Below are 18,869 nucleotides of genomic sequence, written 5' to 3'. Positions count from 1 at the left end.
ATGCCAAAGTTTCAAGTCTGTATCTGATCTGTAACTCAAGTTATGTGGCTCCAAAGTTGACTGAAAACCACATTTTGATGAAAAACCAAAAAAAGTGAAAAATGCATATTTTTGAAGATTCTGATCTAAATTCAGCTTGTAAATCAGTTCTTTTGTGTGATAACCTTTAGAGACATTATATTCTAAAGGGAAATTGCTTAAAAGTAAGTATAAATATCCAAGAAAGAGAAAAAATTCAAATTTTCAGTCAAAATTCTCATCACGAAAATGCTTAAGGTAACCGCAAATGTCCAAATATCTTAAAAACCGCTAAGTGTCACATATCAAACCATATATGTTTTGAAAACTACAGACACTAACCTTTCCAAAAATGCTGGAGTTTCGATGTGACACTTAGCGGTTTAAAAGTTCAAATTTTGCCTGCATTTTCCAAGCTACAAATCTCAATTTTCATGAAAAATCTCAAAAGAAAGTCAAAATTTGAAGTTTACTATTTTCTAACTAATGTAATGTGACCCTAGAGCTCTACTAATGCCTTAATAATACAAAAAATGTAAGAAATACTATCTTGTTGTTCTCCCACTCCCTATTTCCAAACTTTTGTCCTCTGGGCCCAGTGTGTAACAGGGGGTAACACTAGGGTAACAGGGGGTAACACGTGGGTAACACTAGGGTAACAGGGGTAACACATGGTAACAGTTTGAAAATGGTGGCTCTGAGGGGTCGGAAATTTGAAAATTGACTTAACCAATGTTGTTGGTGAATACAATGATAGAATGAATGATGCTGGTCAATGCAATGATGGAATCGATGTTGCTGGTGACTGAAATGATGGAATCGATGTTACTGGTGAATGCAATGATGGTGTTACTGGTGAATGCAATGATGGAATCAATGGTGCTGGTGAATGTAATGCTGGAATCAATGGTGCTGGTGAACTCAATGTTGGAATCAATGGTGCAGGTGACTGAAATGATGGAATCGATGTTGCTGGTGAATGCAATGATGGTGTTACTGGTGAATGCAATGATGCAATCAATGGTGCTGGTGAATTTAATGCTGGATGGAATCAATGTGCTGGTGAATTCAATGGTGGAATCAATGGTGCAGGTGACTGAAATGATGGAATTGATGTTGCTGGTGAATACAATGATGGTGTTACTGGTGAATTTAATGATGGAATCAATGGTGCTGGTGAATGCAATGGTGGAATCAATGGTGCAGAGGGCTTAAATGATGGAATCAATGGTGCAGGTGACTGAAATGATGGAATCGATGTTGCTGGTGAATGCAATGATGGTGTTACTGGTGAATGCAATGATGCAATCAATGGTGCTGGTGAATTTAATGCTGGAATCAATGGTGCTGGTGAATTCAATGGTGGAATCAATGGTGCGGGTGACTGAAATGATGGAATCGATGTTGCTGGTGAATACAATGATGGTGTTACTGGTGAATTTAATGATGGAATCAATGGTGCTGGTGAATGCAATGGTGGAATCAATGGTGCAGAGGGCTTAAATGATGGAACCAATGGTGCAGGTGACTGAAATGATGGAATCGATGTTGCTGGTGAATGCAATGATGGTGTTACTGGTGAATGCAATGATGGAATCAATGGTGCTGGTGAATGTAATGCTGGAATCAATGGTACTGGTGAATTCAATGTTGGAATCAATGGTGCAGGTGACTGAAATGATGGAATCGATGTTGCTGGTGAATGCAATGATGGTGTTACTGGTGAATGCAATGATGGAATCAATGGTGCTGGTGAATGCAATGGTGGAATCAATGGTGCAGGTGACTGAAATGATGGAATCGATGTTACTGGTGAATGCAATGATGGTGTTACTGGTGAATGCAATGATGGTGTTACTGGTGAATGCAATGATGGAATCAATGGTGCTGGTGAATGTAATGCTGGAATCAATGGTGCTGGCGAATTCAATGTTGGAATCAATGGTGCAGGTGACTGAAATGATGGAATCGATGTTGCTGGGAATGCAATGATGGTGTTACTGGTGAATGCAGTGATGGAATCAATGGTGCTGGTGAATGTAATGCTGGAATCAATGGTGCTGGTGAATTCAATGTTGGAATCAATGGTGCAGGTGACTGAACTGATGGAGTCGATGTTGCTGGTGAATGCAATGATGGTGTTACTGGTGAATGCAATGATGGAATCAATGGTGCTGGTGAATGCAATGGTGGAATCAATGGTGCAGGTGACTGAAATGATGGAATCGATGTTACTGGTGAATGCAATGATGGAATCAATGGTGCTGGTGAATGTAATGGTGGAATAAAAGGTGCTGGTGAATGCAATGATGGCATCAACGTTACTGGTGAATGCAATGATAGAATTAATGGTGCTAGTTAATACAATGGCCCTGAGGACTGAGGGGTAAAAATATAAAAGCCACGTGTTTTAAAGCTATTGAAAGTTAAATAGGGTTTCACTTTCTATCCGTTTATATCATCAATATCAAACTAATAAAATAAGTCATTTTGTCAATATAAGGAAAATAGAATAATGAGAACATTGTACTTCTAAAACTGGCCTTCCCAGTGTTCGCGGAGTGTTTGCTTAATGACAATTTTAATCTTGCTTTACTGAAGGCATCTCATTCGGTACAATAAGAATATTTGGCTTAATAAAGCTTAAAGATACCACACTTATATACAAAAGTATATCAATATTTTTTGTAAAAAAGCGTCTCTTTGTCAAATTACATCAGGACTTGATTTGGATGTTCTCTACGGTTGAGAGAGCAAATAAACTTTTGTGTCTTTTTTTCCTTTTTTTTGTATTTTGTTGATAGATCTTTCTCGTAGAAGAAGAAACACGTGGATTTCCTTTCATAACTGAAAGTTATGTAATGTTTTTTTCGCATACAAAAAAATGAGCAAAAAACGTGATTTGAATGGTTACACAACTTTAGTCTCATAAAGTAAATAGTCTTTTATTTTAAATAATAGAGTTGGCGTGTAAGTGAATATTTCTCTTTTATTTTTTGTGTCTATATATTACACCCTCATTTTCTACTCTACTGTTTAGTCAGGATTGAGTGGTGGTATACTAGAACCGATCGCTTATTGAGTGGGTGTGATTTAGGAAATATAGTTCATTCTTAAGGCTTGTGTCCACTCCGGAAAGTTTGCAACGGTTCGGTACGGATCGCAACGTTTTCTATTGTTCTGAGGATTATCTTCGACCCATTTGCAACATGTTTCTTTCACGTGAACGGTTCGCTTGTTCACGTGTTTGGATCAAAACGGATCGAAAAAAAAGTTGGATTTTTTCAACTTTTTTTGCGATCCGGGCCGGATCGAAACGGTTCTTTTGTTTTCAAATAATAGAAACATCTGTAACGAGATTAAAATAATTATTTCTTTTGTATGAAAGTTGTAAACAGAAAGAATCTACTTTTAAAAAATCCGGAGTGGAAATTGAAAAACGGTTCAGATCGCTTTTCTACTTCTTTCCAAACCGTACCGATCCGTTGCAAACTTTCCGGAGTGGACACAAGCCTTTACCGAGTACGAAGGTATCGTTGTGGTTATCGTTGTTGGATGCCATTTTTTGGTTGAAAGTTGAAACGTTTAAAAACCGTTGAAAGTCCGACGGGAAAGTGTTGAAAGTTGAAAATTGAACTGGTGAAAATCGTCTGAACGTATTGCAGCCGTGCTTTCGTTGAAAGAGGGCCTCGTGTTTCATGGGATTTGGTTTTTTAGTTTTGTACTTTTTGGTGTATAAAAGAGGTATTGTTTGGTGTTATTCCTCGTTACATGATTGGTTCAAACTGCGTTTGATTGATTAGTCCGTTGTTTGTTTGGTGTCTTGTGATTGGACGGTGATATTTTTTATTGTTATTCGTTTTTTTAATTTATTATTTAAATTTTCAAATTTTCAAGTTGCGAGCGTGCTGGATGGATGGGTTTGCGGCTGTTTTTTTGATTGACAAGTTTTAGATATAGATAAAGGGTGTTTTTTGATTGACAAGTTTCAGATATAGATGGCGGAGGGTGTTCTTAGGGTGTAGATGGAGGGTGTTTTTCTAGGTGGAAGGGGAGTTGATTAGGTAGTTTGTTGATAGAGGGTCGATTGGGTAGTTTGTTGATAGAGATGGAGATAAATATGAGTTTTTGGTCCTTTTTGATATTGCCGCCGAGGTTTATAATTTTGATGGTGCTATCGGTTTTCTGTGTTAGGTGTGGGTGAAGGAGGGGTTGATAGATCTTGTGTACAGACGGGTAGGTGGTAGGGACATGTGAGACGGGAAGAAAGGGGAAGAGAAGGGTTTGTGTGAGGCAGGGGTGTATGAAACAGGGGTGTGTGATAAGATAGAGGAAGGGGTGGCGGGGGTGGTGGAGTATGTAGAAATAGTTAAAGGTGACAGGGTTTGGGGCGGGAAGTGGATGTATGAGGCAGGGGTGGGGTATGTGAGACCGGGGTGTAATCAATTAAGAGTGGACGGGGAGGGAGTAGTGTGAGGCAGGGGATTGTAGCTGAGTAACAGAGCAGAAAAGGACCTGTGTGATTGACAGGTCCTTCTGATAAGACCGTTTGTTAAATTCTGTGAGCTTGTCGATTTCACGATCTTTGATCTCCTTGGTGAGACTTGTGTTGTAATCTTGTTTCACTTTGTCAAGCTTCGAGTAACTAGTCTTGGTCTTTGTTATAGATGCACGAAGTGTTTTATTTGACGTTGGTGTTTCGAGACAATTTCGCAGGTCATCTCGAATTTTTTCATACGTGGTGTTGATTTATGGAGTTTCAGTTGCACCAGTTGATTAGAGTGTTGGAGTCAGCTTCTTTTACTTTGCGATTGAACACAGTCTCGAGCTCTTTGACTGAATTATCGATACACTCAATGATGAGTGTGGCGGTCTCCTCGTGTGCAGATGTATCAGCCTGTTGCGGTTTGTTGTTGACAGCTTTATAGTGTTTCGTTTCAATTTCATAAATGGATGCGTTGAATTGTTTTATTGAATCTACTGCCTTTATAATCGTGTTGTTGAAGAAGTAGTCAGGTATAGTACTTCTTAGTTGAGAGTGATTTTCAGTTGTAATCGACTCATTTCATGACGGATTCCTTCAATCTTTAACTTAACAGCACTGACCTGTTGTGGTTCCATGGTTTGGATTGGAGTCTCTTCAGTTGTGATTTCTGTGGCAGTTTGAGCCATAAGGAACAGCTCGATGGCATCTTTGCTTGGGTCAGCCATCTCGATTGATTCTGTTGTTGTAACCGATGCAGTATCCTTAATCGATAGGTTTTGAAGTTGGGATGAAAGATTCTTTTCAGTGACTGGAATGCGTTCACCCGTTTTAGCAAGTTTGTTGTAATCGATTCGAGGGAATCTTGGTTGTCTTGACATTGACTGGATGATTGATGTCCGGGATTGATAAGGACGATTGAAGATAGAACTGGTGTTCGATTGATTGATGTTGATTGACCACTGTCGTGAATGACTTCTGGTTGAATGGATGAGCGGTAGCGAGGCCGTCTCTATGAATGACCTCTGTTTGATATCTATTGACAATTTTCTAATGTAATAAAATATATTTGCTAAATTCGCCAAATTCGTCAAAATTAGTTCCCGCGAAAATAAGTTCCCTTAAAGGTAATTTAAAAAAACGTGTATCGGCTGAGCTGATGAATGTGAATATGATAAGGATGTATAGCGTAGGGAGTTTTGATAGTAGAATTGAGACAGGGGTGTGAAATACTACATAGACTTTATGAAACAAATGAAACATTCCGATTTGATGAAAACCCCGAAACGAGGCTTAAGTTTGGTCTAAAAATACTTACTGTATGTTGACTTTCCTAGTGATTTGAAATTTATGAGGGATCTGTATGTACGGCAATGAATCAGACTAATTTTAAGAGCGTTATTTACAGCACAGTAATTTATCGGAATTTATAAATAAATACTCAAAACTTCTATTTTACTTTTATTCAGGAAAGTAGCGACGATGACGACACGCGAACCCCCTGTACATATTGTGTAAATATGAAGGATGAGAATAACAACTCTGTAAATGACAATTCTGTAAATGACAACTCTGTAAATAATAACTCTGTAAATAACAATTCTGTAAATATCAGCACTGGACATACCGACTCTACAGCAAAAATCGACACAAACCCAGACTACTCAGACGTGCTTATTAAACACGAAAAACGTGACAAGGCAAATGACGATGATGAACCGAATGATGAATGGACCCCAACCAAAATATTGGATGTTCTCTACAACAACCCTGAGGAACACCAGCGTAATGAAAAGCCAAAAAGTATTCACACAAATGCGGTCTTCGTTCTCGACAATCGAAAGATAAGTATCAAATCCGCGAAAGCAGACGATAACGGTGCTTATAAAAACAACGGAAACCCAAAAAGGTACTACTTTTGGGAAAATAACGTGCTTACAGGACCAAAGAAAGCTAAACGAGCTCATCTCCACAAAACTAAAAACTATTTTTATTTAAAAGAAGAGAACGGAGAGGAAAAGGTTTCAAGACTTGACGTTTACGAAATAAGGCGCAGTTATCGACAAAATAAGGCCAACCCGAATTTGACACACATGATTGCTCAAGTAAAAAACTCCTTCAAAAACCACTATCATCCATATTACTTGGTTAAGTACAAAATCACCAAAGCCGGATTAACAGATTCAACAGGATTGACGACAGATTCGGAGACTGAGAACCCCGATGAACCCAACTCGTTCATGATGCCAAGACATGGGAATGCCAAGCATCCCGAAGCCGCAGTGTACTACAGGCATGACCCATCAGTCAACAATGATATTGACGCTGGGCTGGAAAAGGGACAGTCAATGTCAAAGATTTATCGCCAGCTCGCAAGTAAAGAGCCCTCCAGCTTATCAGAAACTATCAAAAACCCTAAAGTAATTGACAACCGGCGCGCTGCTGCCAAGCAAAAGCAAAAAGCTGAAGACGATACTCCTAAGACCCAAGGTGAAGCTATGGTGAAATATATAAAAAAACCAGGGAGTTTTACGAAGCATTTCTTTCTAACACAGAATGAATATGGCGCGCTGAACTATTCAGAATATCAGCTACTTGACATGAAGCGTCATTGTGTCGACGAAACTGCCATCTTCTCTGTCGATACAACTTTTGATATATGCGAGAATCTTTTCTTGACGGATACAACTTATGAGAACTTAGCTTTAATCGATGCAAGGTCTCAGGTTAACATCGCCCGAAAAATTAAGGTACACTATAAAAAGTGGAAATCCGTCTATTTTTATGGTTACGCTAAAAAGTTTAAATTTGTACTTTATGGTCTTCATAAAAATAATTTTATCTCCACGGGCCCGATCAGATGTGATTGACTAATCGAGGCGCGCTTAATAGAAATCGAGGCACGATCTAGAAGCTGAATAATGGCGGCAGGTTGTTCTTGAATTTTGCTTTGGAAGCGTCCATGAATGTTGAATTTTGTTGCATTTTTATTAGTTTTAGACTCTCTAAAGAGAATTGTGCATTTTAATAACATGTTTCACATAGATCATATGTTGGTTTGATTGTTAAAAAACGTGACAGTGTCTGCATAAACAGGTATATAAAAGTTTATTTTTTCTTAAATACAGAAAATTTCACATTCTTTATAGGCCCTGCCTGCCTTCCTGTGTAAAGGAAGTTTGAACATTCTTTGAGATTATTAAAAACATATTCCCTTTGAGGTGTTTGCATTTTTTTATGAGAGCCAGGGCTCATTCCAGCGTCCAAGCCAGGAGAGCAGCAGGAGGTAGGGGGTGGATGTTTTGTTTGAGCGCGGTTTTTAGAAAAATGCTCAGTTACTTCTGTCGCCCTACTGACTCAGCTCTTGATTTTTGTAAAGCCATTCAGCCACTAAGCATCTTTATTTAAATTAAAATTGGCCGCACATGTTTTTTAATTTGCAAACAGAAAAAAATTGTTTCTTTGCCATGAGAATGAACGGCTCTCCACTTTTTTAGCTACAGTAGATTATTGTTGAGAAGATGGGAATTTTTTTTTTTACGACCAGCCTTATAAGAGTAAGGTTTTTCTATGCACTTAAACTTTCAGCCGACGGTCGGTTGGTAGGACCCTCACGGCGCACCAGAAACTTCCTGTACCACCTTCTTACACTGGAATGTAGACTGGTGCTTTGGCCAGGCCCAATTGATAGTTTGGTTCGTGTCCTCCGACTGACTCTAAATTTTTGAGAAAAAGTATTTCACTTTGAGTCGGAAAAATTTTACCTCATTTTCACATGATAACAACTACCTCTGCGGTTCTTTTTTAACTGACTGCTTTGATTTTTCTATAAACAACATCCACTTCGCACACAGAAGATGTCCCAGTGTAACCCGTACTTAAAAACAAATATTAAGCACCTAAAAGCAGTGAGTCACAGCTGTATTACTTTAAGCAAACGCCGCGAACGCCTTAATCTCTAACTAGAAGTTATCTTGCGATCGCAGCGCCTGCCTTTGTGGATCCGGGCTTTAGGCTAGCAAGGAGTCACAGCAGTATTTCTTTAAGCACACGCCGCAAAAACCTTAATCTCCAACTAGAAGTTATCTTGCGATTGCGGCGCGTGCCTTTATGGATCCGGGCTTTAGGCTATTTCTTTACATTTGCGGTTGGATTCCAAGATTGCGCGATAGCTTGAGGAATTTCAAAAATTGAGGTTTTTGGTGGGAAGGTGAAAAAAAGGTTCCAATTTTAGTTACCGACCGACCGACCGACCCATTTTTCAAAGCTTCTAGGACACGAACCAAACAATCAATTGGGCCTGGCCTTTCCAGGGGAAAGCAAAATGTTCAAGCTTACGTCTTTTTTCTTTCAATAATACTCGTCTGGGTCAGTCTGTCGGTCGGGATAGGTAGCTAGGTAGATCTACTATACCATTTTTGTTTTGATTTAACTTTGTAATTTAATGAGCAGACAGGTAATTCATTTGAGGGCTACGCATGTTAGCTTCCACTGATGCAATTTACCCGATATCACGGTAGGTCTTCCGTAGGTAGGTCTTCCAGTCGTCGGTCAGTCAGCAGGTAGGAAAACTTTCAAAGACGCCTCTACACTCTTCAGATACTCAAATGGAGAGAAAGATTACTTTTGAAATTAGACTCAAATTCACTTTTCTTTTTCATAAAAACATTTTCAAAGACTTTCAAAGTCACACTTAAATGTTTGATTGGGTAGCTTACAAATCAAGCCCTCAAATGAATTACCTGTCTGGTCATTAAAATACAAAGGTAAATCAAAGCAAAAATGGTACAGTAGATTTGTGAGCAGAGCTGCATAGTTCATTTATTTTGAAATTTTGCTACTTGATTCAGTTAGGGAAACCATCCAGGATCCTGCCATTCTATAAGCCAGCAAAAACTAAATGCCACTTGTAAACTTAAGTTTCTTACTATTTTCCATCAATAACAACCAAAAACATTGCTACTTCCCAAAGCTGGAGACCAAAACAAGTCATCTTCCAAGATTATGGCGCCCTTTTGGATCTATTGTAATGGCCATCTAAAATGGTGGAAAGAGTTGCGGAAAGACAGGGGCGCCCGCTAGCTTCGAGGGTGGTAACGCCAAAACGCCCAATATGATCTTCCAACAAAAAGCGAGTTAGTTACCGCGCGAGTTACGTCATACACTCCACCGCAGCGCACAACGAACGGTGTTTTAGTGAATATCAATAATTATAAGAATATCTTATGTGCTTAAATTCAGTAAACTTTGAGTGCTTCATTGAATATTAAGAAGATAAGAAGATAAAAAATGCGCTGGATAATTTCCATTGTAACAGTTTGGTCAATCATTGCTGAAAGTTTGAAAAAAATTTTCCGACGCAAAAAAAAACTTCAGCCAATTAAAAGCACAGTGTGCTTATATTTACTATGTTTGCTACATCGTCTAGGCTAAAAAAAGTGCGAAAAGACACGAACGTCATTTTTTAATGAGTGTTGTTATGATTTTTTAGATCGCGGTCGCGTACAGGAACTCGCCAAATGTTCCTAACTGTGATTGGTCAGTCATTTGATGGCTATGCAAGTTTCCCTCCACTGATGCAAGTTACCCAACTTCACAGTACGATGGCTCAGGAATCCTTTTTTCTCTAATGAAGCTCCTTGTAGCAATTAATTTGTGGTGAAAATTAGCACTGCAAGGTCATCTTTTTAACCTAAAATCTTTTGAATATATAATTTTATCCACTCTCTTCAATAAAGCTAATAATTTAGTGACAAGTTGTCTGTGACGACAGCCTGGGACAGCTAGTTAAAAATAATATAAAAAAAACTTTCTTCTTAGTGTCAATGAGAGCGAATGTTATATGATTTTGTCTTTCTCTTCGTCTATGATTGTAGACAACGACAGATAAAACTAACAAGTTGGTTTTGCTACCTGGTAACTGGAATGATCATGAAATTTAAACGATGTACATCGATAATTAAAAATAAATTAGCTCAACCTTAGTCATCAAATTGCATATTTGTTTCTTTTAATAAAAATATCAGCCAGCTTATCATTGTGCACTACACACCTTTCCTGGTCACAACTACCTCATAATTCTCTAAATCTCAACTATTTTTTGTGATAGGAATTTTAGTCTTAATCTTCTTGCAAAATTCATTTTTGAAATTTCTCTTGCACCTGCTTGCACAGTTTCTGAAAATATTTTTTCTTCTTTTTTGATTTGCTTTTATTAGTGCTTTTAAATTGATAAATTACTTAAATTATTTTTTTTTAGTAAAATATACGGGAAAATGTACATGTATCCTTTGGATTAATTTATAAAAATAGAAATAGAAACATGCAAAAAGTGTAAGATAGATTGTTTTGTATTTTTCATATGTATCTGCACTTGTTGAAAATATTGCATATGTTTCAAATTGTCTAAACTACTTAAACAAACTGAAAAGAAGGAAAATTTTGGGTATAATAATGATGGCAGTCATTATAATGATTTTTTAATTAGATAAACTAAAAGATGTGGCAGCAAAATAAACCAAAAACTTATAATAGTGACAAGTGTATGATTTTTTAACTGAAATATTATTCTCCCTTCCAGATGATTTATATAAGCATTTTTGGTTGACCTCTCAGTTTTTGCAATCACAACATCCATCATCTGTAACATGTCAGGTAGTGATGATTTTTTTTGATTTTTTTATTTATTTTTTATTTCAAATAAACATTAATACTAACATAATTAATTAGTAACTAAAACATTTCAAACTTCATGAGGATAAAGAAATTATATGATACACTGTGCTATTGTAACGTTAACCATTTCTAATAATTTCCTCTCTAGCTTATAATGAATCAGACCCAGATGAAGAGCTCAAACGTTATCTTTCTGATAACCAAGAAAATGACCCATTTCAAAACATGAAAGATTGGTTAGGAGATGGACCGATGAAGAAGAAGAAGACGAAAAAGAAGAAAATTAACAAAGCAAAAAAATTCATTAGTGTCAAGCGGGACGAATTTGGCAATAAAATCTATCAGTATAGTGGAAAGAAGCGATATGTAAAGAAGAAAAATCCAGGTATAATATTCCCTTCTTCACTGTTCCTATTCCTATCTATATTCCTATCTTACATTCTCTTATAATATGCTCAATGCCATTTACATTAAGGAACTCTTCCAAGTGTTACATTCTTTGCTTTGAAAATAAAAGTGTTAGTGAAATTTGTGAAATTTAGTCAAGGTATATTCTGATTCTCTTGTCAGGTTCTGCAAGACACAATGCTCCATCTCCATCTGATCTTGTATGGGACGATTGGAATCCTTCTGAAATAGGTAATATTGCTGTGTTGTAATTGAGAATATAATTTTCAGGGAGAATAAATACTTGTGTTTACTTTGAGTTGTTCTTTTTCAATATAATTTTTCCATTTATAATCAAAACTTTCCTTATCGCTTGAATCTGCTTCTTGAATAATAGTAGAGGCTACTTTATTATGTTTATAGATATTGAAGATGATAATGAAGATGAAAAAAAGAGGATCACATGGAATAAACGCATGGAACACTTAGAACAAGCATGGGCAGATGAAAAAGAAAATGTTCTGGAATCGTTAAAGTCATCTATTGCTTTGCAAGATTGTGATTTGTGCCAGACGCATGCAGTTTTGAGCTGTCATGAATGTTGCTTGGAGCTATGTCATAAATGTGACATAGAAATTCACAAGAACAAACCCTTGCACAATCGTACTCTGTTTCTAGATGGCTTGGCGACACCTATACCACCAAATGAAGTGTTAAATGAAAATGATCAAATATATGTTGTTGGTCAGTGTCATTTTTAAAAGCTTTTTCAAGCTAAAAAATGTTTTTTTATTATTTTGAATTGAAAGGTAGCGTTTAATTTTAGAAACTTGAAAGAAAAATCATGTGTGTCCATTCCTCTTCTAAACACTTTTTTCATGCATTTTTAGATCGTCTAGTTCCATTGAAACATCCTAAATGTGTATGTGGCTCTGTTCAGTTTCACGAATCTACAAATCAAAGAAAAGTTGTGGTTATAACGATGAAAGGTAAGCAAAACTTGACGCCGTATTTTGTTCAATAGAGATGAGTTATAAATAAAAAGAGAATTATAAAAAAGAAAGTATAAATAAGGATAATTAGCACTAGATTATTACATAATTACCTTTCTTATAAATCACCTGAGTTCGGTATAAATGGTATTTTTTCTATCCCCATTGCTATATTATGTAATTATGAATTGCTGTTGACATTTTATAGTCAGTTCGTTGTTTTAGGGATTTTTGCGAAAGTTTTCTATACTCTACTTAATATTTTAGTAATTAGATTTTTCTAACTTATGACTTATCTATTTAGGGAAATTTGAATTGCTTCAATCTATTTTGAGATGTTGTAAGTGCGAACGTATCACTGACCCTTTCACTCTTTCAAATATCCTTTCATCTGGTTTTTGGCCATCCTCACCCACGCACTTCGGATGTTTAATAGATGTTGATGTTTTTCTAACTTGGGATCAATTTAAAAAACATATGCCTGGTTCCTCATCGACTGCATTTTTGGATTCTCTAAATGATTTGACACTTTACTTTGGAAGGGTAAATATTTTTCCTTCTTTGTCAGTGTTCTTTTTAGAATTCAACCTCGCTATTTTACTTTCTGTTATTATGAATTGAGATGTAGCATCTAGGTCTATAAAGTCTTCAATCTCCGAAAGTTTTAAATTGTATTTCCACCAGAATAATTTGCACACATGTTTTTCTTAAAGAATAAGGATCTGTTAATATTGATACTGTAATTTCCTGGAAAATTAACGCATTTACTTATTACTTTTATTATGTAGCAAGGAAGAATCGTGCCTTCGTCATTTTATCAAGGTTTCAAACAATGGAACTTTATCCGATATGAACTAGACATGAAGAAAGGAATGGATTGGATGAAATGCCCATGTTGCTCTATCAAACAACATGCCTGCCATATAGACGGAAACGCAAAGTTGTACAGATATCAAAGATCTGGAATGTAAGTTTTTCTACCATTTTCTTAATAAAGTCTCAACTATTATTCAGTGGGTCAAAAATGTTGGAGGAAGCTGGGATTTCGAAGGAGAGGCTAAGGGTTGTATATCCTAGTAGGTATTTTCTTTTAATTTCTGGCATTCAATTTTAGTATTTCCTTAGATGTCAACTTTTATTCTTCAGGCGACGTAGGAAATCGTATTACAACGAAGCATTTATCGCCGACGACAAAAAAGTTGAAACCTTTGTATCTTCTCTGCGACAGGACATGGGAAAAACAATTAAGGTAAATATTTACATTTTTCTCAAAGTTCTAAACTTGTGATGATTTTTCTAGCAAAGAAATATACTCAAGTTAAATCTTCAAAATATAATCATCGAAAATCTTTCTTTTTTTTTAGTACTTTAGTACTTTACTAAGCCACTAAAGGTTGATTCCTGATGATTATCAAAAACTAAGCAACTTGGTAACCGACCCTGATTCCTGAACATTTCAATGTCGATTTCAATTAATAACGCGACATTATGGAGCAGAACAAAATCTACAGAAATAGCACTAAAAACTGATTCTTTTTCTGATTTTTTTTTAAGACTTCATCTGATACATCTTGTGGGGGTGAATGGTCAGCTGCAAGGAATACAGAACGGAAGAGAAAATCAGTGGACGATACTGGTCTTTACGTTGCTAGCTGTCGTCATCAGTACGGATTGAAATCCATTAACATGAAACGAGGAGAAATTTACGCCTATCCAGCATATTTGTTGACAAACTTCATTTTGCCAAACAAAGTGGAATATTTATTTACCGATGTTATGTGCAAACTGTGGCCCTACCTTTGTAAAGTTGATTCAAATTTGCCATCTAAAATTAAAGGAGCTTTGAGTGTGATGCATGCCAAAGGTCACAACCTTAGATGTCAGGTACGGTTATAATTGCACTATTCCATGTTTTTCTATGGGAAAGAAAGCTCGTCTCTTAGTTTTCTATCAGAAGCTCCGTATAAACTGATGCAGTCACTTTTTCATATCAGCATAAACAAAGTCGGATTTAAGTTGAGTGTTTTTTTACTTTTTAGGTTAGTTGGGATGGGGAATGGATTCAAGGTAGTGGCAAGTCGACCGGAGAAGAATGTGAACAACTGTTTTCTTTCCTTTCACGCTGTGCTAACACAACTAAATATCAGTCACCTGAAAGTAAGATTCAATTGTATTAGTTTGTCCTAAATCAAGATGTCCACTTTGTCAGGAAGTTGGCAGAAATTTTCAGCAGATTTAAAAAAAGGGCAAAAAGTCAGGAAATATTGAGATTTACGGGGGCATATAGGAACGGTAACAAGTAGGCGACATGTCAGGAAAGTCAGCTAAAAAATGTCAGGAAAGTTTTAGCAATGTAATGAAAAACAGGGTTAAAATTCGAATCTTTGGATAATAATCATTATTATTGAAAGTATTTTTTAAAAGCATAAGTAAAAAAAATTGCTTTGTTTGGTTCGTCCTTGGCAGGGGTATTAACTTAAAACATAATCTATGGAAAACTTTCTTTTTTAGATCGAGAGGAAACTCTTACTGAAATGATATTATTCTGGAATAGAAGAAAAACATTGGTTCTTGCTGAGAGTTTGCTGAAAAAATTTAAACGGGTATAAAAAGTTTACTAGTCAAAAGTTTTCCAATTTGTAAAACAAAGTCTTTGAGTCATTTGACTAAAGATGCTAAAATAATTAAAAAATATAGTATTTTCATGACAAACACCAAATACCAGCGTTAGTATAAAATTCATTTTATGAGGTATACCGGGAGGGTACATTGCTATACATTTTATGAGCTATATAAATTCCTAACCTCATTTAATTTTCTTTTGTAGATAACTAAGGAGGTGTCTATATTCGAAGATAAATTGGGCAAGAAATGTGTCGAAATGGGTATTACCATCAAAGATGTAGATTTCGTGTCCCTTCTCAACAAACTCAAGATTTATGCTAGTGGAGGTAAGCAACTTTACCATAATGGGCTCTTCCGGAAAAAGATTGAATATGGAGGGGTGAATGATATAACATTTTTTGGAAATTTAACCCGACTTTTGACCCCCGGACAGCAGGTATAACCCCCCCCCCCCGAACAAGCATCAGTTGATCCCCCGGACTTTCAAAATTACCCCCAATCAGAGCAAGTTTACCCCCGGACAAGGCAAATGTTGTGGATTTTTCACTACCCTAGACAATATATCATCCACCCTCATGAACGAACATTTTCTGGAAGAGCCCAATATATACAAATACAAAGGCACTTTATCTACAGTATGGTTTTGATAAATTTTTTTTTAGGAAAAGATAGGTAACAGTTGGTTTGTCCCAGTTGTGATTTATTAAAATTGTTTCCTATGAGAAATTGCTTGTGACGTAGTCTTCTATTATATTCATTTTTTTGAATTATCTTTTAGGCTCTCTATCACCTTGTAAACCAACATCTCATCAGCAAATGATTCTTTTATATCACGATCTTAATAAAACTCCCTCTGATGCATCTGAAATGTCCAAAGATCTCCTCCAGAAAATAGTACTTCCAGACTTAAATGACGTTCATATACCACTTTTGGCGAAGAACAAAGCGGAAAAAGAGTTACTATTAAATAACGTTTGGGATAATGACATCTCAGCTACCAAAATCCAAGGAGAACTTGACCTCCTGAGAAGTGCTGTCCTTGTGCCTGCTTTTCAAAATGCAATTCAAAGTTGCCGGTTTGAAATGTTACATTGGAATATACGATTAAAGAAATATGCAGGTTCGTAAACTATGTACTTGTTTTCATATTAGTTGTTTTGAGTTTTTTTCATTTTATGAATTCTATACAGGGTATGCACCCAAGAATGCAGGTGCACCCCAGAATTATGGCCCTCCGAATTCCTTGTATGTTTTTTTATTTAAATTAGTTTGAAACAATCCTTCATGGATACATAGTATGATAACTTTACCACCAACTAAGCCATTTCTTTCAACTTTTTGACTCAAAGTTCGACTTTTGTGAGCTTTCTTGCAAAGTTTTGTTCTAAAAAACATGTCATTTGAAATTGTCAAACAATTTTGTTATTGGACTTTTTCTATTTAATATATTTAAATGGAATATGAAAATAATCATTACTTTTCTTACTTCCAACTTAGTGTAGAAATTTTTTAGTTACATTGCACTGCGTTTGACCTCTGCATTCTAGAGCGCAAAAAATCAAATTTACCCATTTAAACTAGATATTTCCAGACCAGAATTTGCATTCTTGTTTTGCACCATGAAATAAGATCCTTAGACGAATTCATAATTTTGTGTGCTTCAGTATAAAAGATTACATCATGAATATCATGAATGGGCAGGAAAACATTTTATCAGCCCAGACTTTTACCAAAACGACCCCAATTTTTATTTGAATGTCTATTGCTGTCTTCACAACAAAAACAAAATTTACCAGCATTCTGGGATGCAAACCCTGTATGTACCTCACAAATTAAAACGTTTCTTTCTTTAAAGTGAAATTTTTTTATATTGTAAAAGGGTAACGAAGAAGAAGGTTCGAATTATAGCAAATATTTTTTTTCAGATTCTGCAAAGCTCAGATGTGCTTGTCGATTGAAGTTTAGCGAAGTAAACAAAAAGCTAAACTCCCTACTCGAACGTTTCATTACAGTCAAATCTTTGGAAGACGTTAGCGAGTTTGAATTGATCAAAGGTAAGAAAATCTTATTTGTGTATATTTGTGTTACCTTTAAGGGGAAAAATTTTCGCGGAATTTATTTATGCGAATGAAGGGAATTGCGATTCCAAAATAGGCCAGTTTTGCCTTAAAGGGACCAAATGTAGGGTCGATTTTTAAATACTGAGAAAAATAATGTCGCAAAATGAAATTCCAGGCAATTTTCCTTTGCGAAAATCTCTCCACGAAATTTTTTATTTCTTATCGTATTGGCCTGAGACATTATCGAATACACCCTTCTCGAGATGCATAAATTTATTGTTGTCCTCGTTTTCAAACAGATTTCATTGTTATGAAATCATACATTTAGACCAATTTAAATTCCCAAAAGGCAAACATTAACTCTAAAACAGAAGTACTTGAAATTCAAAATGTCTCATGAGGTGTAAACAACACAATTGTTGTTGTGAAACTGTAATTTTATAGCAATGAAATCTGTTTGAAAACGAGGACAACAATAAATTTATGCATCTCGAGAAGAGTGTATTGCAACCGTTTTTTTTTTAAAGAACGTATACGTTTGAAAACGAGATTATCAAAACATCTTACTTGCTATGCGTGTGAAATGGCCATTTTCCGCGCGGGATGAATTCGTAGCTCGAGGATGTTTGCTCAATTACATGACAAGGCATGTGATTTTGAAATTTGGGGTGTTTTTTAGCCATTGTACATCCATTAAAAAACTTTGAACAAAATATTTAACCCCAGAAATGGCCATTTTACAGGCGTTGAATTTTTCGGGTGTGTTCATTAGCCATTTCACACGCATGGCATTTTTTGGGGTTGGAAAATAGCTCTTTTATATGCACGGATTTTAAACATTTCATTCTTCTGAAAAAGTAAAACTCACCCCGAAAATGACAATGGATTGTCTTTTGCTTATCATTTGATGAAGAATTGGCAGTATATCTTCTGAAAGGCTGAAGCAAATATGAATGATAGCCCGGAATTCAAGTTCGTCTTTTCTCTACCTAATGGTTGTTCAGAAATATTTAGACTTGAATCGTTTACACTCTTTATTGAGGTTGAATTGAATATTCGGCAATCAAAGTTTTATCTTTTTGTTTAGTATTCGCAGATTTTATGATTTAAGAAACTAATTTTTAATGCTTTTGACTTTTGCTTTTACAGAATCCAACCACCGTTGTTGCTCGAGTTTAACGCTAAAAAAGATAGATGTCTTGAAGAGCTTGAATTATTGAAAAGGGATATGGAATCGTATCTAACATTCTACACGTCCAAGATCACAACAGAGTTGAAAATTGATCACCTTGCAAGTTCTGATTCTGAAAGGGTAATTTTTATTTCACTTAGTAGTATAAATTAGTATAAGTAGTATAAATTTTATGGGTGCTTCAATTGAAACCTAAAATGAATACTTACTCTAGCATTTCAGAATTAGCAAAATTGATTAAGTCCTTATTGGAAAGTAAATCAGTGGTCATGGTGTTACCATGGACTTTTTAGACACTGGATAAACAACAATCTGAGTTTTCACGATTTTTCGATTTGTCCACAGTAACGATATTTTTATTTCTTCGAGCCGTCCTTTGCGGACAAATCTCGTTCGTCAATTGTTTTTGTAACACATTAGAAATATAATGCTATGCT

At 35.9% G+C, this 18,869-nt stretch overlaps 1 protein-coding gene across 1 annotated transcript; it reads left to right on the top strand.

Annotated features, from left to right (window-relative positions):
* Positions 1 to 7,413: 7,413 nt before the first annotated feature.
* On the top strand, positions 7,414 to 18,397 carry LOC136798397 (uncharacterized; the record flags this gene model as incomplete). The annotated part of the gene is made up of 16 exons (XM_067055003.1): positions 7,414 to 7,597; positions 11,082 to 11,155; positions 11,325 to 11,561; positions 11,747 to 11,815; positions 11,987 to 12,307; positions 12,454 to 12,552; positions 12,860 to 13,098; positions 13,344 to 13,522; positions 13,702 to 13,804; positions 14,110 to 14,439; positions 14,595 to 14,712; positions 15,067 to 15,158; positions 15,383 to 15,506; positions 15,959 to 16,300; positions 17,106 to 17,234; positions 18,390 to 18,397. Coding segments are annotated over exons 2-16 (2,397 nt in total), but the record flags the coding sequence as incomplete, so codon positions are not given.
* Between the last annotated feature and the right edge of the window lie 472 nt (positions 18,398 to 18,869).

This window comes from Clytia hemisphaerica, unplaced genomic scaffold (assembly GCF_902728285.1).
Source record: "Clytia hemisphaerica strain Z4C2 unplaced genomic scaffold, Clytia hemisphaerica genome assembly, whole genome shotgun sequence".
NCBI lineage: Eukaryota > Metazoa > Cnidaria > Hydrozoa > Leptothecata > Clytiidae > Clytia > Clytia hemisphaerica.
This window is presented reverse-complemented; position numbering and strand designations above follow the sequence as displayed.